Consider the following 27,455-nt stretch of genomic DNA (forward strand, 5'->3'; position numbering starts at 1 on the left):
GTACCGCTCTGATTAGCCCCCCTCAACGGGTCGTAGGCTGGAGCAGTAGTAGACGAGGCCATGATGAGGAGAGGAGATGTTGCTGCCACCGCTGCTGGACGAGGAATTCGGGGGGTGCGCGCGCAAGGAAAGGGGGGGAGGTCATGTAATCTACTGGTGTTTGCACTTTGCTCATAAAAACACACTACAGAACTAATATGTGATGTTACAGCAGACCAACGTACATATCACTACTATTTAACCATCAATATACTTTCAGCTGGAGATCCACGGTCGCTCAGTGAAAGCGTTTTTGTCTTGTGATCTGTTTTTAGGGTAACTCAAACCAAGGCGGCCATTTAAAGAGAATCCTGATATTAAGTATTTTCATGTGGAGTCAAAATTCTCTGCCAGCCTTGCGTCCTACTTTCCGTATTTCTCACTCTTGTCAAATGAGAGTATCGTTCCTTCTGATACCTTTCTCTTGTGTGTTTCATATTGCTATCACAAGAAACTAGTTCATGTGGCACTCTTCCACTGCCTCAACTGGCAGATAGGTGTTGGAGGCTTTTTGCTCACGGACATACTTGCATATGTGATCACCTTGTCGGTTCATATTGCAGACTGACGGGATGAATCATTATAACACATTTACGTATCACTCTCACTACAGACACCCATCACCATTTGTGCTTCTGTGTTGCGTGCCTAACCTTGTAAGACTTAAGGCTTCCCAATGTGAGGGACATTAACCTGGTCCATATACTGAGTCGAGGAAAGAAATCTACAGGGAAAAGTGAAAGGAAAACTGAGGTTGACCACAGGAGGCCAATGTTACGGTGGCCGGTGCTAGTGAAATCCCTCCTAACCATATCTAATCTGTACTAATCTCACTAATCCCACCAATATCTGTCCTATTTCAACTTCACCTAACCCAAACCAACCTAATCACATCTAAACCGATTTAATTTAGCCCAGTCTCACCTAAATTATCAATATTTGCTCGAACTGAACCCTGCCTAACCTCGAATGATCTAATCCAACTTAAATCAACCCAACGTAATCTAGCTTAACCTCACCTAACCCAGTCTAATTGTATTTAACCTCACAATCTCACGTAACCTCCCCATACTTAACATAACCTATTTTGAAGCAGCCTAACCGCATCTAACCCTACCTAATCCTACCCAGTCTCACTTAACCATACCATACCCGACCTAACCCAACCCAGTCAAGCCTAAAATGACCTAATCCAACCTAATCTAACCCAGCCTAACCTAACCAAATAAAACCCAACCCAAAACCTATCAAAACCGACGTATTCTAAAGCAATCTAACCTAATCCGTCTATATCTAGTCGCAGTGAACCCAACCCAACCAAAAATTACCTAATCAGACCAAACCCTGCCCAAAGTGACCTAACCTAACTTTCGATCGGCTATAAATTCGCTATATAAGAAATGTTGCTGCCTGAAAGTCTACGGATGTCACATCCAAGTTTCGCCTGTTCTGTGTACACGTATAATGTGTGTGTGTGTGTGTGTGAGTCGTTATTTCAGCTGTTTGGACCTCCGTCAGAGGTACCATCAGATACCATTATCAGAGGATTGTAAGGAAAAGACAGCCTTTTCCTCTCCTGAAGGTCACTGGGAGTACAATGTGCTTCCCTTTGCACTTAAAGAAGCACCAGCTGCGTTTCAGAGAGTGATTAACCATGTGTTAATTGGGCTTACGGGCTCCATCACACATGTGTACCTGGATGACATAATCATTCAGGGCGAGACTTGGGAGGAACATTTAAGGAATTTAGATATAGTGCTGGGAAGATGGAGTGATGTCAATCTTTCTCTAAGGATGTCCATGTGTCATTTTTTAAAATCAGAAGTGGACTATTTGGGACATGTTGTTAGTGCCAAAGGAATAAAACCACAACCCCAAAGGGTGAATGCTATTCGTGATATAGCCACTCCCAAAACCGTCTGTGAATTGCAGTCCTTCCTCGGAATGACTAATTACTACCGAATGTATATTCAGGGTTACACTGAGAAGGCTGGACCACTCATTAAATTGACAGGTGGTAGAAAGAATAAAAAGAGAGATAACACCCCGATACAATGGAGTGTTGAAGAAGAGACTGCGTTTCAAACACTGAAACAAGAGTTGCTCGAAGGAGTGACTTTGCAGTTTCCAGACTTCACAAAGAAATTTGTGCTGACTACAGACGCTTCTTCTTCTGCTATAGGAGGAGTATTACAGCAGGAAGACGACGCAGGTCATTTACGGCCTATCACCTACTTTAGCAGACGGTTAAACTCTGCTGAGGTGAAATATAGCACTATAGAGAGAGATGTTTTGGCTATAGTATATGGTCTCCAGGTAAACAGGAGCTTAATATTGGGTTACGAGGTGGAGTTCGTGTGGATCATAGACCTGGCTGCTGAACGCAACCAGCCCTAGTGGAAGAATTGCTAGGTGGCAACTTTTGGTTGCCGAGTATAACATTAAGATAACCTATATACCCGGCAAGGATAATGTTGTAGCGGATGCCTTATCTAGACTTCGAGGCCAAGTGTTATCGGAGGACAGAGTTCTCGCAGTTACGGGTACAAAACCAAAGATAAGAGAGAGAACCAAGGATGATGATGATGATAGTGAGTGCGAGAAAGAGGATTATCAGATATCCAGGATCGATGAAGATAAAGAAAGAGATATAATAAGATGGAGAGAGTTGGTAGTGAGACCCAGACAGGTTGCGCATCCACTGTATAAAAGAATGAAGGAACAGTATCTTCAATGTGTACGAGATGGAGAAGTAGAAGTGACTAGAGAAGACATTAAAGATGCACGTAGAGCACTAGGAGTTAGTACTAGTGAGTTCATGGTTGAGGATGGATTACTCTATCACTTCGCTACAAATGACTATGATGAGAGCCTAATGCAAGTTGTAACTCCTGATGAATGCAAACAGAGTGCTTTAGAGATAGCTCATCACCGCCGGATTAAGGGGGGGGCCCAAGGGGCCCGGGCCCTGGTCCACCCACCAAGAGGGGGCCTCCCACCAGAGCAACTTGTGTTCATTTCATTTCGTGTTTATGCATTACATATTACAGCATTGGATGAATAGTTCCCGTTCAGTATTTCCTAACTAAAAGTGTCCTATTTATATATTAGGATTTAGGTTACCAGTCTGTGGTGTATGCCATTGGGGGAGTTGGAAAGGGGGCCTCCCTTCCAAGCTGGCCCCGGGCCTCCCACATGCTTAATCCAGCCGTGTAGCTCATAAATTACCGACTGTAGGTCATGGGGGAATCAAAGTAACTTTAGAAAGACTAAAGCGATTTAGTTGGTGGCCACGGATGAATAAAGATGTTGAGAATTATTGCAAGGCGTGCCTTACTTGCAACCGCTTCAAGCCGTCGGGGGACGCCCCGGCGCCGTTGCAGCGATACCCTAGAGTAGGAGTACCTTTTGAGAGAATTCATATGGACCTGATCGGCTCTATAAATCCAAGTGAAGAGGGATATAAATATATTATGGCAGTAATAGATGTGATGACACGATATTTGATAGCCGTCCCGCTTCGCACGAAGACTGCTGATGAGGTTGCCAGAGCATTCGTTAAAAATGTCGTGTGTGTTCATGGAGCACCACGCTGGATGGTCACAGACCAAGGAACAGAGTTTGTTAATGCAACTCTTAAAGGAATAGCTGAGTTGCTAAAGACCAAAAAGACAACAACAACAGCGTATCACCCGTCTGTCAATGGGGTGATTGAGAGAGCCAATGCCACGATAATGAAATACCTAAGGAGTATAGTAGAGGATAAACCACAAATATGGGATTCAATGTTGTGCTTTGCCACATGGGCATATAACACAGCATATCACAGAGTGTTAAAGGAGTCCCCATTCTACCTCATGTTCCTAAGGGACCCTGGTGTCGCGTATGATGTCGTGGAAAAGGAACCGATCTGCTATGATCTGGATAACTATAAAAATGAGATGGCCATTAAGGCTAATCGTACCTTTAGAAGATGTTTAAGGTACATTGAGGAAAGTCAAGAGGCCATGGAGAATTAACAGACATCGAGAGCAAAAGTAAATAAGTTGTTGCTTTTGACTTAGTGTAAAAATTGTACATAGTTTGTATATAAACGGAGAAAAGAAAATTAATTTTGAGTAACCCTAGAATCCCTTCCTCTTAATAAGGAACGAGACGCTCCCACATAGCGCCGGCCTTAAATGGACTTGTGATTACTTGATGTGTTGTTATGTCTGGCTCCCCACTTGTACCTATCCAGCGCTACCTAATGAAACTTGATTAAATCTGACTAACCTGATTTGGACTTAACGTAACGGAACTTAGTCTTCCAGAGGAGAAGAATAGACAAAGAGTAAAGCAAGTAAGGGAAGCACGACACCTTTGTCTAAGGTGGATATGCATGTGTGTAAGAGCAGTACTGTGTGGGACGGTGTGGCCTTATGTGTCCAGGGATAGCTCTATATATAAGAAGGTATGGCTATGTATATTGAAAAAAAAAGCTTTTTGTGTCGGGTTATGGATATGTATATGTAGATGAATCGACATTTGTCAAGATGTCATAGTGTACGAATGAGTGGAGGTGGGGCTACTTATGCCAAGGTGGAACTACGTGTGTGGAGGTGAGGTTGGGGTTAGGTAGGTGGAGGTAGGGCTACGTGTGGAGGTTTGGATATGTAGCGGAGTGGGTGTTTGTGTGCAGGGTTGGCGTGTGTCCTTGGAGGCGAGGCCGTGCAGACCTGTGGCTGTGTGTCTGCAGGTATGGTGGGATGCTGGTGTGGTTCTGTGTTAGGTTGTCTTTGTATCTGTGTCTGTGTTTGTGAACGTGTGCCTGTGTGTGCGTGTATTTGTGTGTGTGTGTGTGTGTGTGTGTGTGTGTGTGTGTGTGTGTGTGTGTGTGTGTGTGTGTGTGTGTGTGTGTGTTGAGTTGTCTGTGTACGGAGGAGATCCTGTGTGTGCGACAGGGAGGCATACTGCGTGTGGAAGGATGGCCGAGTTCATATCGAGCCTGTGTGAATGGTGGTTTGGGTATGCATATTAGTAAATGTGTGTGTGTGTGTGTGTGTGTGTGTGTGTGTGTGTGTGTGTGTACAAAAGGATATTAACCAGCTTTATGCAAAAATATATCGTTAAGAAAATCTTTGCATGACTGGTGTGAGGTGCCTGTATGTTACCATGGCAACCTCCCACGCCAAAGTTACATAAACACATTTCCCAACCAACATGATCCATTAGAGAGTATTTGTGTGTGTGTGTGTGTGTGTGTGTGTGTGTGTGTGTGTGTGTGTGTGTGTGTGTGTGTGTGTCTGTCTGTCTGTCTGTCTGTTAGTTCACTACTCGTCAAAGAACCTCTGCATGAGAAGACATGCTTTTAAAGTTAGGGCACAAATGCAATGTGCTGTGTAGTCATCTACACTAATAATAATGCCACGCTTCGTCTCCCCTTTGTGTCTCCTTGCCTTGTATCTGTCTGTCTTCTGCCTGTCTGTCTCTCTGTCTTCCTGTCCCTCTATTGCAAACCGCAAACTTCTCAACTCTCCACAACGTCCTAGATTATCATTGTAACACGTAGTATATTATTTTTTCATTGTTAAGTGGCCCAAATTTTCGTCCTTTTGCAGCTTACTTCACATGGATCATTGGAAGAGACGGATAACGCTACGGCATCCTTTCCATACCACTTTTTTGTGACTTACGTTTTCTAGCATTAATCTATTGCTACAACTCGGCATTCAGGTTGGAGGGATGGAAAATTTGAGCCAAGTTAGAGTAAAACGAGTACAGAATTATAGTCGTGGCGCACGCCTCTGAGGTTGATATTATATGAGACGCATGTGATTTGTGTATAATATGTTCGTGTATAATAATATTCGTGTATAATATATTCAAGCTTATTATATTGATTCGTGCATAATATGATACGAAATCGGTCGCGCTTTTGAATGGTAAGTTGCCAGGGTACGATAATGACAACCTCAGGGTCGTGAGCCGCGAGTATAGAAAAAGCCAAACAGCATACCTTTGGAGGGTGCAGCGGGAACAAGGCGAGATCACAGGCAGGAGGACAATGGCGAGAAAATCCAGCAAAATCTATCCACCAGCTTATGAAGTGACGCCAACAACTCTCGTGCCTCACAGTCGATTCAAACGCCAGTCCACTTTATCAATAAACACCTGTGATTCTAGAGTATTGTAACAGAAAATCAAATAATTTTGTATAGGCGTGACGTACTGATGCACTCTCTCCACGGAGTCTATCTCTGAGCTACTGTTTATTACTTGCTCATCACAATGCTTCGAAATTGATGAGCCTCTCGCTCAGACATGACGGCTGACTGAACCTTTATCTTTGTCTTGTACCCCTGACCTTTTACTGAATGCTATAAAAAAAAAAATTACTTCATCCTAACCTAACTCAAAATCTAATGACAGAGATGATCTGCTCGCTTGACTTCCCCGCGCACCTTTTGTGACGCAACAGATTAAGTCGGGGTGGGCTTCCTATTCAGAGAAAGCAGTAAAATGGATGGGTAACTGCGAACAATTAGTCACTGTCCGCTGACTCTTCCTGCTTGGATTCCAGCGACAACGTTCCCGAGTTCGTAAGGGTTTGTTTAGAATGGTAAACTCAAAATCTAAATAAAGAAATAAGATAATCTGCTGACTTTTCCTTATAATCTTGCTAACAGACAGGCTGGCAGGCAGGGAGGCAGAAAAGGCAGACAGGCAGGCGGTCAGGTAGACAGACTGATAGATAGATATATAAACCTGGCCAAACACATAGCTTCATCGGGCTTTCTCGGTTGACTGTAATAACATCCACTAGTAGCAGAAGCAACGATTTTTTTTTTTCTGGCCGCTTTTCTGATTACATATTTTGTTTTCAGCCATACTCGTACCAGATCACGTCAGTTAACAATGATGTGGGTATTTGACGATTAATAAAGCTTTAGTTTCACTCTGTACATGAGAAAAAAAGGCAGTGAAAATATCAACAGTACCCTCATTAGTCTAATACCACAGCCTTCTCCCATTCGCCTCTGTCTACGTTTTTTCCTTTAACCATTCTTTTCCCCAAATGGAGAGTTGTGGCAGACTCCTGTATTCCATAAACTAGCAAGTTATTCGCTCTATGTACAGAGTATTATGAGAAAATCTTGCATGACACTGGCCACGAGATTTTAGGTAAAGAGATTTTGAAGTGATGTAGGAGCTGGGAACTCTCTATCTTGACTGCTTTTGGGCTGGGAGTTTACTGTTAGTTAATATTAAAGAGGGTAATTACACAAAATACCAGTTATTTATTTGATGTCATGCTCAGATGAGGAGAGAAACTCAGACATAATTGTATTTCACGTTTATTTGTATCAACATCTACACTTCGTGGCTCTGGAAAGACAATGTTAGGTCGTTTCGAAGACTGGTGAGTAGAGAGGGACTAGCGGGGATGTGTGGTGCTGTGGGCCGGGATATGGTGACACACTGCAGTAAAGAAATGCCACATAGCTCTCTGTTGGCTGCTCCTGTTACTGGCCGTTCGTCACCCCTGCTAAAGGAATAATATCTTAGTTAACCTTCACTGCCACAGATCTTTAGTATTAAATAAAATCGTCTTGAGACAGTAAGAATAAAATAAAAAAGTATGATGTAGGATTCATTGGGGTAATCATATCACAACCGGGGTCTTCTATGCCATGTTGTACTGCATGTGACTTTGGAGACATTGTAAGGTGTGGCTGTGTGGAAGTGCAGCTATGTGCAGGTCTCTGTGTGTGTGGGGGGGTGCGTCATAGAGAGAGAGAGAGAGAGAGAGAGAGAGAGAGAGAGAGAAATTACATGTCCACATACGTAAATGCTTGCGTGCATTAATCTTTCCGAGCATCACTGAGTCCATTCACCTGTGTGTGTGTGTGTGTGTGTGTGTGTGTGTGTGTGTGTGTGTGTGTGTGTGTGTGTGTGTGATGTCCCCATGGTTGTTCAATATATATATGGATGGGGTGATGAGAGAAGTGAAAACACGAGTAATGGGGACAAGGATGGCGTTGGTAATGAATGGTGATGGATGGAATATCTCAAATTTGTTGTATGCTGATGATGCATGGTGTGGCATGAAAATGAAAAGTCAAGAGTAAAAGCAGTGGAGATGGGACTGCTGAGGAATGTATGTGGAGTACAGAGAGTGAATAGGATACAAAATAACGATTCGCGGAAGATGTGGAGTGAGGAAGTCGGTGGACACCAGAATCGAAGAGAGTGTACTGAGATGGTATGGTCATGTGGAGAGAATGGATAACAATAGAGTGGTGAAAAAGGTATATCTGAGCGAATTTGAAGGAGGGAGGAGGAGAGGTAGGCCAAGGAGAAGGTGGAGAGATATGGTGGATGAGTGTGCTGGGATGAGAGGTATGGAAGTCGGTGAGCCTGGCTGGATGAATGTTGTGAGAAGTGCATAACCAGGAATTTGGCACCCCATTTTAACGTGACAGCGTTCTAATTGACTGTAGCAGATAGGTATATGAGAAGCTACAGAACGTGGTGAAAGTTTTTTTGGTTTATCTGATGGAGCCAGGATTCCGGGGGCTTGACTAATGAGTGAATGGAAGCATGGTCCATTGAACTGGGCAAACTTAGGTTGTCTGGACGTTGCTACTTCTCACCCTGCCGTAGGATGATAAAGGAGGTCTGGATGATGATGATGATGATGATGATGATGATAATGATGATTATAATTATTATTATCATTATTATTAAGTGGAGATTGTGAGGCGTGAAAGGACTGAACTTTCTGGTGAGTCTTTTGAGTGTGTGGAAGAGTTTTGTTATCTGGGACACATGTTATGTGCTGGAGGTGGGGCTGGAGCAGCTCTGTGGCTAGAGTGAGCAGTGGTTGGAAGAAGTTCAGGAAGCTGTTGCCTCTCCTGACACTGAGAGGTCTCTCCCTACGTGCTAAGGGGTCTTTGTATGTGGCATGTGTTAGGAGTGTAATGCTGTATGGTAGTGAGACCTGGGCAATAAAGAGAGAGGATATTCACAGACTCAAACGTACAGAAATGACAGTGATTAGGTGGATGTGCAGTGCGTCCCTGAGTGTGAGACCTGGGGGAGGAGAGGGGGGCTAAGTTTGTGACGGAAGAATTGAGAGGTAGGATTGGACTGGAGTGTACTGGTGGTGTGATGAGGAGGGGTAGATTGAGATGGTTTGGTAGGAAGGATGGGAGTGGAGTGTATTGGTGTGGTGATGAGGAGGGATAGATTGAGATGGTTTGGGAGAATGGATGGGACTGGAGTGTATTGATGTGATGAAGAAGGGTAGATTGAGATGGTTTGGGCATGTGGAGAGGATGGGGGATGACAGCTGGGTGCAGAAAATGAGAAATGTGAACATTAGATTTAGGGATGCGAGAAGCAGACCGAAAAAAAAAAAAAAAAAAAAAACGGGGCGAAGTCATTGGGTGCGACCTCATGGATAAGGGACTGAATAGGGAGGCTGCCAGAGATCGAACATCATGGAGAGCCGCCAGTAGGTGACTAAGGCAATGCATGCAAACAGGTTGGAGCGTTTATAAACGAAACGAGACGAAAAACGAAGCGATGATAGTACCGTACAACTGGCCTGGACATGGCACTTGTACTGTAGATGCCACACAACAGTAAAAGTGATTAACGACACTCCAGCCATTGTGGAAGTGTTGCCACTGAGAGGATATGATAATAAACATAGTGTCAGTGAGGGGCAGCGTCTGTGGCAGCCATCCAACGCGGGTGACGCTAAGCACCCGTGCACACGTCAGTCCTGGCAACACCCTTCACTGGTGCACTTAGGGTACCAGTGCAAGGGGCCAAAAGAACACCGGGGCAAGGTCTGACTGATGATATGATGAGTGACATTATCTGGCTACCCCACACCACCAAGACATGTCACTCAGCAAAACCATACAGGTGATGGAGCACTAGGAACCTACCGCACTCAATGTAAACATGAGAAGGCCAAAGACACAACACATACGGTAATGAAGAGACCAACACAGCGGCAACTGAGCAAAATATCGGAGGTGGCCGACTACTTCAAGGATTAATGGATATGATTCCAAGGTGGCGACCATCATCCACTCACTTGATGTAGTACTGCCTACTTCTTCCTTTACCTCTATCATTCTTTTTTCTGTGTCTGCTCTCCTCTCTTTCTATTTCTCACCAGCATCCACTCACTTGATGTAGTGCTGCCTACTTCTTCCTTCACCTTTATCATTCTTTTTCTGTGTCTGTCCTCCTCTCTTCCTATTTCTCCCATCTTTCCTGTCACTTTTTGTTACTCCTCTTTCCTTTTCAGGTGGCTTTACATTGAGTGACAAGCCTAATGGTTTCCTGTAAGCCAGGAAACCATTTACAACGCTGGGTGGTAACCATATAACCAACCCATACGTGTTCCTTAAGTGTCAACAAGCGGGTTGGTGGAGGGTTAGTGCCCCTCCCCGTAAAACAACTAACTCAAAGACAAACGGCCACCCCTTGCCGGATTATGGCGTCTGGCGATAGATAGATAGATAGGTACGGGATTAAGGCGTCTGGCGATAGATAGATAGATAGATAGATACGGAATTATGGCGTCTGGCGATATATAGATAGATAAATATATAGATAGATGAGGGATTATACCGTCTGGCGATAGATAGATATATAGATAGATATGGGATTATGGCGTCTGGCGATAGATAGACAGATGGATAGATAGGGGATTTTGGCGTCTGGTGATAGATAGATAGATGGATAGATACGGGATTATGGCGTTTGGCGATAGACTGATAGGTAATGAATTATGGCGTCTGGCGATAGATAGATAGAAAGATGAATGGATATGAGATTATGGCGTCTGGCGATAGATGGGTAGGTACGGGATTATGGCGTCTGGCGATAGATAGACAGATAGATGGATAGATACGGGATTCTGGAGACTGGCGATAGATAGATAGGACGAATAACTGTCTATCTATCTATCTATTGCCAGACGCCTCAATCCTGCAAGGAGTGGCCATAAACAAATCGCCTCCATGTCGTCCTGTCCCCCGCCATTTCACTGCCCTGCTCCCAGCTCACATCCCCCTCTCCCATATACCTCTCCACTCCATCCCCTCATCTCATCCTTGGCCTCCCCCTCCCTCTCACCCTCTCCACCTCACTCACATACACTCTCCTCGTCAGTCTCTCACTCTCCATCCTCTCCACATGGCCAAACCACCTCAGTGTGTTTCTCCTAACGCATCCTATCACATCCACATCCACACCACAACGCTCCTTCACGTCCTCATTTGTCAGTCTGTCTCTCCATGTAACTCCACATGCTCCTCTCATTTCTTTTTTTATGCAAGGAAGAAGGAACCAAAGGCCAGGAGCCGGAAAACCGTTCCTTCAAAGAAAAAAAAAAAACAATACAAAGGAGAGCCAAATTCAAGATCCGTTCATTTCGAGATGCCTGGACACACTGCGTGTGAAAAACTGGAGATCATAGGATGCAGGAAATACAGACAGAGGGAGACAGTTCCAGAGTTGACTTATTGCATAAATGAAGGACTCCCTAAAGCATCCTAGTGAGATATACCACCTTCCCCTCCCTCTATAAAACAACGATAATAAAAACAAGGAAATTATAGTATATGTAAAGACAGCGAGGAAAACTATTTAGTATGTGTTTGTTTATGTAGATGCATTTCTGATGGATTGATTAGTCTATAGGAAGTTGTTGCATAAGAAGTTGGAGGGTGAGCGGTTCTTCACATCCCTGTCTATCTGTCTATCTATTGCCAGACTCCTTAATCCCGCAAGAGGTGGCCGCAAACAAATCGCCTCCATGTCGCCCTGTCTCCCGCCATTTCATTGCCCTGCTCCCAGCTCACACCCCCCCTCTCATTTACCTCTCATTTCTATCCCTCCATCTCATCCTCGGTCTTCCCCCTCCCTCTCCCTCCCTCCACTTCACCTACATACACCCTCTTAGTCAGTCTTTCATTCTCCATTCTCTCCACATGTCCAATAAGGCTTAAAGATACAGTAATACACAACTCTGTACGTTAAGCGTTATGCACAGCTTTATTTTACTGTTTACATAGAACTATTCCTACTCGTTTTTATATATTTGCTTTAGAATCCATTGGCATTATACAGTGAACTACGCTATGTTATAGTTTCCTCTTTCTTGCTTTACTATCCTTATCCATCAGCATGTAGAATTAGATCTCGTAGTCATAGTCTACTCTGTAACAAAAAGCCTCGAAAGGATCATAGGGTCTGTTGCTGTTTGCTGTTCTTTGTATTCCTTTGTACTCCCTCCCTCTTCTCTCTCCTCCCTCCTGCCTCACATCCCTCCCTCCCTCCCTCATCCCTCCTTCTCAATCTCTCCCCCCCTCTCTCCCTCTCCTTCCCACCCTCTCTGCCTCTACTTCTCTCCCTCTCTGCCTCTCCTTTCCACCCTCTCTGCCTCTCCTTCCCTCCCTCTCTGCCTCTCCTTCCCACCTTAACACTATCTTGGAGGGCGCGGGCTATGGCATTATCCCCAGCTGACCGCCCCCCCTCCTCCTCTCCTCGTCTCTAAATGGGTAGCGTGTAATTTTTCCCACGTGCAGGTCCGTCGCTTATTTGTTTTTCCACATTAGCAGTTTCCACACCACTTTTCACACGAATAAAGATTGGTTAGGAGAAACACATTAAGGTGGTTTGGCCATGTGGAGAGGATGGAGAGAGTGAGACTGACGAGAAGAGTGTATGTGAGGTGGAGGGGCGAAGATGGAGGGCGAGGCCAAGGATGAGATGGAAGGATAGAGTGGTTTTTGTTTGTTTTGTTTGTTTTTGGCTTAATGGCCATCACCCTCTATTCGGGGTATTAGGCCAGCCGAGTTTTATGATGAAAGTACTGGTCACTCTCTCACCGCGCACACCGCCAATCTAGGGGGCCGGTCGAGGTGGGAGCATGTGATAAAATGCTCTAAGATCGGCTAGACGCACCTCCTCCTCCCTGACAATCAGCACAGGTCTTATGTTCTCACCCCGATCGTCAGCCCGGAGCAGATCGTAGAGGGTGGTATATGTTGTTGCTCCGAGCTGGTACGATCGGGTGTGAGAGCTGAGAGGCAGAAGGTGTCTATAGGAGGCTACGTCTAGCCGATCCTTAAGGTCGATAATAGGAGGGCGAGATGGGGTGCCCTCCTCTGTCTGAGGAGTAGTGGACTCCCCGACTTCCTCCTCGGCCGAGGAGCCGGTCGACGCTTCCTCGGCCATGGAGGCGGTGGCAGACGAGTCCCGCTCCTCCTCAGACATTGCTGGCTGCTGGTGTACTTCCGCCGTGGTCGTAGCCGTATCGTTAGCCGGGGCCGGGGCCGGGTCGTCAACATGAGAGGTCGTCCTTCGGTTGAGGGGGGCCTCCAGCCTAAGCCTCTTCCTCGGAGTCTGGCGAGGAATAGCTGGACGAGGCTTACGAGCCTGGCGCTCCCGTCGGCGAGGGACTGTATGTACATCACGGACGAAGCACTCGGGGATGATAAGGTTGGGCAGCCCATTCTCCTTGAAGATCTTTGGAAGGAGAACACGCAAAGCCCCCTTATCACCCCCACAAAAAGCCTTCACCGTCGCGATGCACATCTCGACGACGGTGCTTACCTCCCCTGAACACCCGTGATCCCTGGGCTGGTGCCGCCAAACCGTGGGACGCCGCCGTGCATAGGCAGAGCCTTGCACGGCAGCCCCTCCCGGTCCGGTGACGTCCCTAGCCTCAGGACCCTTGGGCGTTCCAAAGAGGACAAACTCCACCGTCTCGCCGTCGCCTAGAGAGCGCTGGAGATGCCGTGGATTTGGTTTAGCAATCGCCTGACTGTGCACGAAAATATCAACACCAGCATCGTGGCGTTTGATAAAACCGTACCCCGCCCGAACGTTAAACCAAACCACAGCACCTCTGATCTTCATCTGGGTCGTAGAAGGCCGAGGCCTGCTGTCTGCCCCCCTCAACGGGTCGTGAGCAACAGCAGGAGAGGTTGCAGCAGGAACGGGATCTGGACGTCCAGACACTTCCATGGTTCGTCGCTCTCCGATAGAGTGGAGAGGTATATGAGAGAGGGCGGTGTGAGCTCGGAGCAGGGCAGTGAACTGGTGGGGGACAGATCGACAAGGAGGCTATTAGGTTGTGGCCACCCCTTACGTAATTAAGGCGTGTGGCAATACTGTAGATTGATAGATGGTTCAACTGAAAGAAGAGGCAGTATCAAAGAACTGATGAACAATATCCTGCCTCACCTTTGTTCATCTCGGCAAGATGGGCAAGCTGTTGAAACACTATCAACACTGAGAATAGACACACAGCTCGAGCGTCCTTCCCGTCTCACGGTTAGAGGGTGACTGACGGGATTCGAAGCTTCTCTAGGTCGAGATAAAATACTTGTTTTTATTATGCTGATTAATGTTTACCTTTAGTATTATTCCTGTCTATATATCCATCTATAGTCAGACGCCTTCATTTGCGTAAGGAGTGGCCACAAACAAATCGTCTCTATGTCACCCTGTCCCCTGCCATGTCGCTACCCTCCCCCCATCTTACACCCCCCCGTTTATGTACCTCTCTACTCCATCCCTCCATCTCTTCTTTGGTCTCCCCCTCCCTCTCCCCCCTCCATCTCACTCACATACACTCCTAGTTAGTCTCTCACCCTCCATACTCCCAAGTTACATCCCACGCTCTCTCTTATAGGCCCTATCCTACCGCTCTCCTCCATTCCACCATCTCCTCCTCGGTCTCCGCCTCCCTCTCCACCCTCCACCTCATTCACGTACACTCTCCTAGTTAGTCTCTCACCCTCCATACTCCCAGCTTTCACCCCGTGTCTCATACCTCTCTCCTCCATCCCCCCATCTCTTCCTCGGTCTCCCCTTCCCTCTCCCCTCTGCACCTCACTCACATACATGTTTTGTGTGTGTGTGTGTGTGTGTGTGTGTGTGTGTGTGTGTGTGTGTGTGTGTATGTGTGTGTGTAGTTGTAGATGACAGTGGTAGGGAATGAAGAAGTTAGAAGTGGCGTTGGATGTGGTGGTTGTGTAAAAGGAATCTTGTGTGTGTGTGTGTGTGTGTGTGTGTGTGTGTGTGTGTGTGTGTGTGTGTGTGTGTGTGTGTGTGTGTGTGTGTGTGTGTGTGTGTGTGTGTGTGTGTGTGTGTGTATGTGTGTGTGTAGTTGTAGATGACAGTGGTAGGGAATGAAGAAGGTAGAAGTGGCGTTGGATGTGGTGGTTGTGTAAAAGGAATCTTGTGTGTGTGTGTGTGTGTGTGTGTGTGTGTGTGTGTGTGTGTGTGTGTGTGTGTGTGTGTGTGTGTGTGTGTGTGTGTGTGTGTGTGTGAGTGAGTGAGTGTGTGTATGTGTGTGTGTAGTTGTAGATGACAGTGGTAGGGAATGAAGAAGTTAGAAGTGGTATTGGATGTGGTGGTTGTGTAAAAGGAATCTTGTGAGTGTGAGTGTGTGTGTGTGTGTGTGTGTGTGTGTGTGTGTGTGTGTGTGTGTAGTTGTAGATGACAGTGGTAGGGAATGAAGAAGGTAGAAGTGGCGTTAGATGTGTTGGTTGTGTGAAATGAATTTTGTGTGTGTGTGTGTGTGTGTGTGTGTGTGTGTGTGTGTGTGTGTGTGTGTAGTTGTAGATGACAGTGGTAGGGAATGAAGAAGGTAGAAGTGGCGTTGGATGTGGTGGTTGTGTAAAAGGATTCTTGTGTGTGTGTGTGTGTGTGTGTGTGTGTGTGTGACAGTTGTAGGGAATGAAGAAGGTAGAAGTGGCGTTGGATGTGGTGGTTGTGTAAAAGGAATCTTGTGTGTGTGTGTGTGTGTGTGTGTGTGTGTGACAGTTGTAGGGAATGAAGAAGGTAGAAGTGGCGTTGGATGTGGTGGTTGTGTAAAAGGAATCTTGTGAGTGTGTGTGTGTGTGTGTGTGTGTGTGTGTGTGTGTGTGTGTGTGTGTGTGTGTGTGTGTGTGTGTAGTTGTAGATGACAGTAAGTAAGTAATAAGGACTGGCACCAAGCCCAAGAGGACTATATGGCACTAAAACCGCTGCATAAAAAATGACGGGTATGCTATGGTGGAATAAAGGTAGAGGGGAAGACGGGGAAGACACTAAATGTGAGGCAAGATACGGGTTTGAGATAGGAAGCGCATGAGGTGTGTGATGGAAAACACAGGGGATTCACCAAGAAGATCGGCTAAGGTAGGGGGACGTCCAAGGGAGTAAAGGAACGGGAGAGTCCGTCTGCGCACGACGTGGAACGGAGGGCAGTCAAGCAAAAGATGGTGGACCGTGAGTGGAGCCTGGCAACATTGACAGGTCGGAGGAGTGCCTCCTGACATCAGAAAGCCATGTGTGATCCGCGTGTGGCCAAGGCGCAGACGGGCCAGGGCTGTTTCCCAACGCCTGTTGCGATGGGAGGACGACTGCCAGGGAGTGACAGTATGTGTGATGGAGCGGAGTTTGTTGTCAGTTGTAGACGTCCATTCTGCTTGCCACCGCTGGCCAAGGAGACGGGTAACAATTGGGAAATAATCAGTTCCCGAGATAGGATGAGGCGTGACAGAGAGAGAGGTGACAGCTACACGTGCCAGGCAGTCAACCCTCTCATTATCCGGTATCCCAGCATGGCTTGGGACCCAACAGAAGGAGACAGACTTCAGTCTGGTGTTAATGTGGAACAACCATTCCTGTATCTTCAGCACTAGCCTGTTGCTGGCCGGGAGAGACCGAATACTATGTACACTGTAGTGCACTAAGTGAATCTGTGAAAATAACAAAAGTGTGTAACCTTGATCGGTATATAACACGAAGGGCCAGTAAAATGGCCAGCAATTCAGCAGTGAAAATACTTGCGACTGGTGGAAGGCGGATCTGATAGGTATGGTCTGGGAAAAGAGCAGCAAAATCCGAGCCCACAGAAGACTTAGTGCCATCTGTGTACACTGGGGTCGCTGAGGAGTGACAATGCATATGGTCCATAAAAAGATGATCAAGTTCCTGTGGGGTGGAACAGGACTTTGGACAAGAGAGAAGGACATCACGAACAGTAGGGCGAGGAAGAAGCCAAGGCAGGAACATAGAATCTCGCAGAGGGAGAACTGAAATAGCAGGGAAAAAAGGGGATGGAAATAAATTGGAGACCCTACAAGGAAAAGATGAAGCTAACGAGGGCGGAAAAGGAGGGGAGAGGTGCGTAACAGAGGAAGGGAAACCTGCAGATGGGTGTTGAAGAAGGAGAATGTGGTAACGGAGAGTCAACTTGTCACGTCTGGAGGATAGAGTGGACATACCCGACTCGACATATACAGTAGGCTCGTAACCGGGGTGGCGCGAAAAGCACCCGACACCAGACGTAAACCATGATGAACAGAATCTAGGCGCCAAAGGGAGGCAGATGAGGCAGATGCATAAACCTGACAGCCATAATCAGTCTTCGACAAAACTAAGACTGTATGGAGCAGGAGCAGAGTTGTACGGTCTGCACCCCAGGACATATGGCTGAGAGTTTGTAATAACCGAAGTCTGAGGGAAGCAGAGGTCTTAAGGGAAGTGAGATGCGGGGACCAAGTCAGTAGAGAATCAAGGATATGGCAAAGGAAAGGGGCTGATAATCGATATGGCAGGGGAGTACCATACAGTGTAAGAGGGGGTTGAGGGATTGAATGACGGCTCGTAAAAGTTATAGCACAGGATTTCGTGGGGGAGAATTTAAAGCCATGATCCGTGGCCCACCCTGCAGCGGCATCTATAGCTGATTGACGTAGGGCTCGTAAGGCCTGGACATCCGCTCCAGCTGTGCTATTATTTCTTCAGCGAGAAAGGCAGTTATATATCCCTTATAGCCTGTAATATATAGCCAACATTTACTGTCCGCAATAGGTCAGGAGTTTTGTGCAATGTCACGCCACTGTATCTTAAAAAAAAAAAAAAAAAAATCAACTCAAGGAAGGAGAAAAAAGGATTGGAAGAAAGGAGAAAGAACGAAGAAATGAGACAAAGAAGAAAAAAGAAAGACGAAGGGGGAAAGAAGAAAAATGAGAAAATAAAAGAAAGGAGAAAGAGGAAATGGAAGAAAGGAGAAAGAATAAAACAGAAGAAAGTAGAAAGACGAAAACAGAAAATGAAAAAAGAAAGAAAGAAGAGGAAGGAGGAAGAAGAGGAAGAGGAGAAAGAAGAAGAGGAGGAGGAGAAGGAGGCAGAGGAGGAAGGATGGGTAAGGACAAGAGAAAGAGGAAGAGGAGAAAGAATGAGGAAGAAGAGGAAGAGGTATAGGAAGAAGGGGAAGAGGAAGACGAAGGAGGGGAAGAGGAAGACGAAGGAGGGAAAGAGAAAAGGCAGATGAAGAAGAGGGAATAGAGGAAGAGGAAGAGGAAGAATGGGAAGAAGAAAAATGGGAAGAGGAAGAAGGGAAGAGGAAGAGGAAGAAGAGGGAAAAGAGGATGAGAAGGAACAGGAAGAACAAGAGAAGAGGAGGAGAAAAAGTGGAAAAGGATGAACTGAAAAAGGAGGAAGAGGAGGAGAAAGGAGAGGGGAAAGGGAAAGAGGAACAAGAAGAGGGAGAAGAAAAGAAAGAACAAGAGGAAGAACATGATGACAAGAGAGAAGAGGAAAGGGAGGTACAGAAAGAGGAAGAGGAAAAAGGAGATATGAAAGAAAAGAAGAAGAAAATGAGGAAGAGGAAAGAGTAGAGGAACTGGAAGAAAAAGAAGAACAGGAAAAGGAGGACTTGGAAGAGAAAGAGGAGGAAGAGAAAAATTGAAATGCTTGGGAGGAGGTGTTAGGGAGCTGCCTTAACTGACTAGAGTGTATGCCATGATTTAAAACTCTGGCTAAGCACTGAGTCAAGAGAAGAACATAGCTGAGGATAAGTGAAGAAGGCTGGCAGACAAAAACACAGAGCAAAGCACATAAAGAACACAACAGTATAAGGTAGGCAGAAAAATGCACATAAACACACAATATGACACTGACAGAACACAGCACATAAAGAACATGAAAGTGTAGCTATAAAAACCTGGAAGAACAAGGAACGTAACCACGAACATGCAAGTTTAACTGCAGAAGACTGGCTGAACAAACCATAAACAAAAAACATGAAAGGATAACTGCAAGAAACTGAAAAAACAAAAAGCATATGAAGGGAAAACTTAAGGTAGGTTAGTCCATGCTAGGCTGCTCCTGTAAGTGACTAATCAATAAGCGTAAGATGTAAATAGCAATTAAGACTATTGAACAAGTGGATGGCACAACCTACATGAGGCCACATTATAAGTTGTATGGTAGGCACTGAAGCTCCTTTTTGTTAGTGATTTAGCTTCCTTTTTGCTACTTAGTATTCTCCTACATCACTGTATTCCTTATTAGGTGCATACAAAAGGATGCTGAGATGCAATGAGAATGAATCACAGAGATGTGTTAAGTCTGCAAAAGCCGCTCGCGGTATGACTGTGGGTACTAAAACGTTTCATGTGTTCGACAATTTATTTTTCATTGTGGGATAAAAAATTACAAGAGACACACATAATTAAACATTCCCCACCATTCTTACACAACTGCAGTCAACTGACATTCTCACACAATTGCTCAGACATCTAACATTCTCACACAGTTGCAGTTATCTAACATACATACACAATTGCAATCATCTAACCCTTCAGGGGGAATAAAATACAGTTCATTGGGGGATAAAAAAATAAACTCACGGCGTTTATTTATGCTTTGATGGCATCTCTGCAGGGTGGGAAATTTGCCTCTTGATATCTTAGCTGTGAGGAGCTTCATCTGCCACCGTCAGGCTGCATCAGATGACATGGGTCCTCTTGGGCCGCAGATCCAAGGGCCTGAACTTCTGTAGGTGGAAAATTCTGAGTTAATATGAAATAGTTTTCACCCAAAGGAATGGAACTGTTCCTACAACATGGATAGTCATTGGCCTCTGGTTGGTTCTCCCCCCCCCCCCACACACACACAATGGAGCAATAAATGGCAACTGGAATTTAATGTGGACAAGTGTCATATAATTAAGTTTGGTAAAAGTGAGAAAAGATCAGATTGACAGTATAAGTTAGGAAGATCAGCCCTACACATATAAGAAAGAGAGAAGGACCTTAGAGTGATTATCAATAACAGACTATCTCCAGATTACCACATCAATGAGAAGGTACATAACATGTATACATTGCTTGCTAATATGAGAATTGTATTCACATACATAAATGAAGACATGCTGAAAAAGATAATAACATCATTCATCAGACCAACCCTGGAGTATGCATTAGTAGTCTGGAATCCTCATCTCAAAAAACACATAGACAAGACTGAAAAAGTAAAAAGGGCAGCTACAAGATGGGTACCAAGCTTAAGGGATCTAAGGTACGAAGAAAGACTAGAAAAACTGAATCTACCAACACTACAGGAGAGATGGAAAAGAGGAGACATGATTATGCTATATAAATGCATCTCAGGGAGAGAAAATAGACATAAATGAATATATAACCTATGGGGAAGCATTAGCAAAGAGGACACTGCAAAAAGCTACACGTATGTAAAAAGAGAAGTGATAAAGACACAAGGAAATTTAGTTTCCCAAATAGGGCAATTGATCAGTGGAATGCACTACTGAATGAAATAGCATGTGCCAAAACTATTCACAAATTTAAGGATATGTGTGATAAAAATGGTTTAAAACACAAGACAGTATGAGCCTGACTCATTCCTGTAAATATACAATCAGGTAAGAACACACACACACATACACACACTTTAACGAAAAACATGCAGGCAGACTGGAAGACCCACATCCAGCTGAAAGTACCAGCATCCAGGGCAGCCACTGTGCTTGTGTTATGCAACAGACTGTGCAGCTTCTCATTACTGTTCTTTCACTCATTCATTCTCATCCAATTATTACTGTTCTACAGGAATAAAAACTCATTTACAATACAGTACACATTACCAAACCCAAACAGCCAATTTCCATTATATTTTTTCATGCTGTAAGTAAATAAATAAATAAAATAACACATGACTTATAATTCAGGGGTTTAAAAGATTTCCCCTTTTAGCTTATTTTCTTTTTACTCTAACTTGGCCTAAAATTGCCATCTCTCCTTCTTGAATGCTTAGTTGTAACATAAGACTAACACTAAAATAGGGCGCCAGTATGAAAAGTGCTTGGTAAAGGAGGTGGAGCCATACTGTTGTCTTTTTCTATCAACGCGCTATGTGAAATAAACAGCAAAAGGACAATAATCTGGGCCAAGTTAAAGTCAAAAGAGTATAGTAATTTTCCTCCTTGGAAAGCACCATTTGGTGGGAGGTCTGAATAACAACCAATAATCCAGTACAAATTACACTCAGCCATGACTTCAACCTTCCACACCTGCCCCACAGTCCTTCATTCGAACCCTAACATCCGTAATTATCATTCATATTTGGATTGACGGCATTACAACATTTTCATCCTGAAAAGGCATGCCTTCATGTGGTGGCACTGATGTAGCTAGGTGGTGAAGCTACCTGGTTATACAAACATCCTCAATGCCCTCCCTACCCCTCAAATGGAGGATGATGGGCTGCAGGAGAGTGGCAACTTCACCCTGCAGTCCACTGGGTTCACAGTCAGATAATCCTGAGGTTACAACTGCTTCTAATTATTACATCACTCTAACTCCATCACCCGTCATTATACTCTTTTTACACTAACCTGGCATAAAATTGCCATCTCTCCATCATGAATGCTGATTTACAATACATTAGCATTAGAATATGATGCTAGTCATGAAGAAATGCTACATGGAAAGGATAAAGAGCTGAAGTATTGTCTTTTTCTGCCACTGAGCTATGTAAAATAAGCTGCAAAAGAATGAAAATCTGGACCAAGTTAGAGTACAAAGATTATATACAGCAATTTATATTTGGATGGACTGCATTTCAACAAATCACAAGCAAACCTTACAATAGAGAAAACAGTGCACAAATATAAACTGAACTCGAATATCAATTAGTGGATTCCTTTGTAGAGGATATAGGAATGATGTGTGTTGAGTTAGCGGTGGTGGGAGGGATGGAGGAGGGAGGAGGATAGGGGTGAGGCAGTGTGGTGGAGGGGGAAAGGGTGGGTTCAGGAAGTGAGGAAGCAGGAGGGGTGATGTGAGGGGGTGTGGAGGATGGGGAAGGTGACGAGGAGGGGGAAGGGGTGAGGTCAGGAAGTGACGAAGGGGGAGGAGCAGGGAGTCGAGGTGTGGATAGGGGAAGGATGGCCTGCTGGCGACTCCTGACCAAAGCCTGGTACTTCTCCTTTGCAGCTGGTATCAGAGCCATCAACTTGTGGAAGGATTCCTGAAAATAAGCCAATCCAAATCATCATCATCAGCCACTACAGTATTATCAATCTCATATTGCTGTCATCACTATCATCATTGTCATAACAATAATAATAATCATCATAATCATCATTATCATCAACATCATCATCACCATCCAGACCCTTATTCCCACATAAAGCAAGGTTGAGGTAGGATCTAAGTATTTTATCACCACAATCATCACCATCATCATCATCATCATCATCATCATCATCACCCTACTTTACCCTTTCTACTGTAACTTGGTATAAAACTGACATCTCTCCACCTTCACTGCTGAGTTGTAACATAAGAATAGCACTAGAATATAATGCTAGAAATGAAGTACTATGGAAATCATGTTGAGCCAAAGTACTGTCTCATTCTGCCACTGAGATACGTGAAATAGGCAGCAAAAGGATCAAAACCTGGGCCAAGTTAAGGCAAAAGGACTATAGTGAAATGTTACTCTGACAATTATGGCTTAAATGCAAAATCGTCATTTTACTTCATACTTTTTTCCTTTAATGTATCTGACTCTGGACATATGCTTAACAGTACTTTCCCTCAAGCCCAGCAGTTCTACAAACCATAGACCTCCACATGTCACCACTTCAGCACTAACACCCGCCACCCATACTGAATACATACTAGGGGTGTCTCATACAGGACTGGTGTAATGGTATTAGTGGGGGTGTTTTTATGGCATGTCAAATTCAAATCCCTTAAACCATTCCATGCCCCAGCCGGGATTCAAATCTGTGTCCATTGGGATAGTGGATCACCTCTCTACTGATTCACCACCTGCTTACATAATGCTACCTGCAGACATGGAGCAATACCTTTTTTACCTCAGCCTGGCCCAGATGTTTGTCCTTTTGCAGATTACTACAGGTGGCTGAATGGCAGAAAAAGACGATGCTACAGCTCAACACACAGTACTGTACTTTCCACACACTTCTTTGCAACAAGGACCATATTCTAGTGTTCATCTACTGTTACAGCCTAGCAGTCACAATGACAAGATGGCAATTTTAGGTCGTTACCATTAAAAAAAAAAAAAAAAATCATCCTTGCCTTAACCTACTGAGCCTAGGGGATTTTTTTTTTTTGGTCAGTATCTCATTGTACCATTTTTTTTTTTTCCTGCACTCTATTAAACTTCCATCCTTACTCGTCAAACTGCTTCCATCGTTACTCATCACATTGCTTCCATACTACTCATCACACAGCCTCCATCCTTACTCATCATACTGCTTCCATCCTTACTCACCACACATTACTTCCACAAAATAACCAACAAAACCAGCACAAACATCACATGAATTCAAACATAAGTGACTGCACCTGAGCTCCCTGATAATTAATGATGCCAACACAGGAAATGTTTTGCTTGATGTGGGTAAGGCCTCCCAGTTTCTTCAGCGACAGTGCAAATACAACCGGCACCTCTTGCAGTTTTGCTTGTTGTAGTGTCTTTTCCACAGCATCATCTAGACCTCCTGCAGGGGAAGAGTGCCTTATATTACTCTTGCTTCTGCTTGGCCTAAAACTGTCAGCTCTTCATCTTGAATGCTGAGGTGTTGCAAAAGATAAACACTAGAAGGTTATACTAGGCTTCTTTTACATTAACAAGGTCCAGATTTTTTTTCCTGTTGCCACTTATTTCACATAGTCCAGTGACAGAAAAAGGCAATGCTATGGCTCTATATTCCCTCCACAGGATTTTTTTTTTTTTTTTTTTTTTTACTAGCATTATATTCTAGTGCTAATCTGTTGTTACAACTCAGCATTTACAATAGAGAGATGGCAATTTTATGTCAGGTTATAGTAAAAAAAAATAGTAGTCAAGAAGAGGTGCTATGAAGAGAATATACAGCCAGAGTACAGGGCATTGTCTTTTTCAGCCACTGAGCTAGAAATTACAAAACTCTGGGCCAAGTTAAGACAAAATGAGTACCAGGTATAAAGCAGCACTTCAGACTAGGAAAAGGGTCAGTACAGAGATGGCATACATGATAAATTACTGTGCAGGATGGGGACACTGATACCCAAAATAATTATTAAAGTTTGAGATGTCTAAAATTAATAAGCTGTACAATAAAAGTCCATCAATCCGAATGGCTGTGGACCAAGAATCATTCGGATTATCAGATTTTTCGGATTTTTGGGTGGGACCCCTAAGAGGTATAAAGCATATGAGGTGAATGGTACAGTGTATGTGAAGGGATGCTGTACAGGGAACTGAACTGAAATGTATAGATTACCAAAGGCTACACACAACAGAGTGCAGTCAGTAAAAATACACAGAGACCATACAGGTTTTACTTTAATCAAATTTCAGAAATTATTTTTAAAACTGGTTGGCTACAATCGACCCTTTCCATCATTAAACACACTTAAAACGATGCTGAGGGACAAATACCAGTACTGTATTGGGTACATTTTACATTATTTAGGAAGTGGAGAGATGGCATGGGGCACAAGGGCTTAGGAGTAAATGAAGAAAAAACAAAAGTGATGGTATTCAGGGCTAGGGGCAGTACTGTCAAAGAAGAAGGAGAATGGCTATGTGCGATTTGCCACAAGGGCATAGGAAGTAATTCCATCTTGTGCAGTGTCTGTAATAATTGGGTGCATAAGAGATGTAGTGGTATTAGAGGTAGACTGCGAGATAACGCTGATTTCATGTGTGCGGTGTGTCAGAGAGAGAAGGTGGAGATTGACAGGCGTGAAAGGATTGAACTTGCTGGTGGATCTCTTGAGTGTGTGCAAGAGTTTTGTTATTTGGGAGACATGTTATGTGCTTGTGGCAGGGCTGGAGCTAGCTCTGTGGCTAGAGCAAGGAGTGGTTGGAAGAAGTTCAGGGAGCTGTTGCCTCTCCTGACATTGAGAGGGTTCTCCCTCTGTGGTAAAGGATCTCTGTATACAGCTTTTGTTAGGAGTGTAATGCTGTATGGTAGTGAGACCTGGCAGTAAAGGAAGAGGATATTCGCAAGCTCAAATGTACAGAAATGACAATGATTAGGTGGATGTGCAGTGCATCCCCGAGTGTGAGGCCTGGGGGAGCTAGGTTTATGATGGAAGAGTTGAGGAGTAGGTTGGGACTGGACTGTATTGGTGCTGTGATGAGGAGAGGCAGACTGAGATAGTTTGGGCATGTGGAGGGGATGAATGACGATAAATGGGTGCTGAAAGTGAGAAGTGTTAATGTTAGGGGTAGGGTTGCGAGAGGTAGACCGAAAAACACCTGGGATGATGTCATTCAGTGTGACCTCAGGGATGAGGGACTGAATAGGGAAGCTGCCACAGATCGAGCAGCATGGAGAGCCGCCATTAGGTGACCAAGACTGATGCACAGAGCCTTCAAAAATTAAACAAAACGATGGAGCTAGAAAAGGACACCTACATTTGGATGCACTGATATAACCGAGCTGCTCCCCTGCCCAGTTATACATACTTCCCTCAACTCCCTCCCTCTCCTCTAAAAGGAGAATGGTGAGCTACAAGAAGATGGCATCTCTGGCCTGTAATCCACTGGGTTCACATTCAGATAAGCCTAGGGTTGTGGTTACTACTACATTACTGTTTATAACACTACTTACAGTACCTGTACTGTACTGTACCATACTGTACAACATTCTCACGCATTCACTCTTAACCCAAAATTTATTGGACCAAACAATGACATGAAATAACAAATAATCAATCACTGGTTACTTCACTCAATTAAGCACATAGAAAAGGGATACAGTAATATAATAACAGCTGACACACTATTGTTGGTTAATTTTCAGCTGACAAAGCTGGGCCACTTCCACACCTTGAATACCAAGTCAAGGGCATATGAAATTCTGTAAGCCTTCATTATGAGGTAGGAATCTCCTTGGTTGCTTGTCAAACTGACTCTCATCCAACTACATTTGGCCATCAACTGAGCTGAAAGAGGTTAAGATCTGAGCCAGGTTAAAACAAACATGCAAATATGTTGTTACCTGGTTCATAGCACTTCTGTATATTTGGTGCCATAATGATGCATGACATCTTGCCCATTAACTTGGTTGTCTGCTTCAGCTCACACGCAAACCTCTGCCTGTCAAAAAAAAAGGGAATTACAATTTGGCCTAAATTAATATCATGAATCCAACGATGTATTAATCAACTGTATTTTCATAACTACCAGATTATTTCATTTTCCTTTGGAAGACTTTCTATGGTGATGGGGTTGATGGAGGGTATTTCTAACCTCTCTACTTCAAAGTCTCTCTTATGCTGAATAAAACTGTATCATGAGAGAATAAAATAGAAAATATCACTCTACTTTAATAGGTTAGAGCTGTTTCACTTTAAAAGCTGTTTCATTATTCTGCTGCTGATGAATTAACATCTATTAGTGGTAGGTGGGGGCGCTCACCATCCACTCACTCGACGTAGTGCTGCTCTCAGGTGACTGTCCTCTCCTCTCTTCCTTTCTTCTTTCCTTCCTTCCTCTTCTTTCTTTCTTTCTTTCCTTCTTTCTTTCTTCTTCCTTCTGTCTACAGGTGACTCTCCACTGACTGACATGGCAAATGGTCTCCTGTACATCAGGAAACCATTTACTACGCTGGGTGATAACCACATAACCAAACTATGGCACCTGGTGGTTTAGTGGGTAACTAAGGCACTCCTGCCAGATTAAGCCAATGCAGGTTTATATCCAAGAGATGGTTGGGGTTTATTGCTCATGTAATGCCACTCACGGATGAGTGAGGCTGGTCACTCTCATCTTAAATGTCTGGACCAACTTGCCTAGCCCTGGGTTCCTACACTCCTCATGGGGCAACACAGGATTAGATAATGATGATGATGATGATGACGATATTCACTTAAAGTTACTTATGATTCATTATAAAGTTGCTCGCAAGTTAGAAATGAATGTTTTTAAGCTTTAACCAGTCAGTCACAAACCAGAAATATGTCTCACGTAGGGCGGTTTCACTTGAAGCAGGTGCTGGCAAAGAACGTCTTCATGTGCCAGTAGTCCGGTACCTATATAACTCGGTGGTTCCACTGCCTGGTTTTACAAAC

General features: G+C 44.4%; 1 protein-coding gene across 1 annotated transcript; it reads right to left on the bottom strand.

Annotated features, from left to right (window-relative positions):
* Positions 1-19,843: 19,843 nt before the first annotated feature.
* Positions 19,844-27,398, bottom strand: LOC145391049 (selenocysteine insertion sequence-binding protein 2-like). Its single transcript, XM_080265782.1, has 5 exons — positions 27,367-27,398; positions 26,384-26,481; positions 23,736-23,890; positions 22,324-22,383; positions 19,844-19,891 (listed from the first exon to the last, which is right to left on the bottom strand). The coding sequence occupies exons 1-5, from the start codon at positions 27,396-27,398 to the stop codon at positions 19,844-19,846; spliced, it is 393 nt and encodes a 130-aa protein (XP_080121908.1).
* Positions 27,399-27,455: the final 57 nt, after the last annotated feature.

This window comes from Coenobita brevimanus, chromosome 16 (assembly GCF_032717465.1).
Source record: "Coenobita brevimanus isolate Jiangsu-jjx chromosome 16, ASM3271746v2, whole genome shotgun sequence".
NCBI lineage: Eukaryota > Metazoa > Arthropoda > Malacostraca > Decapoda > Coenobitidae > Coenobita > Coenobita brevimanus.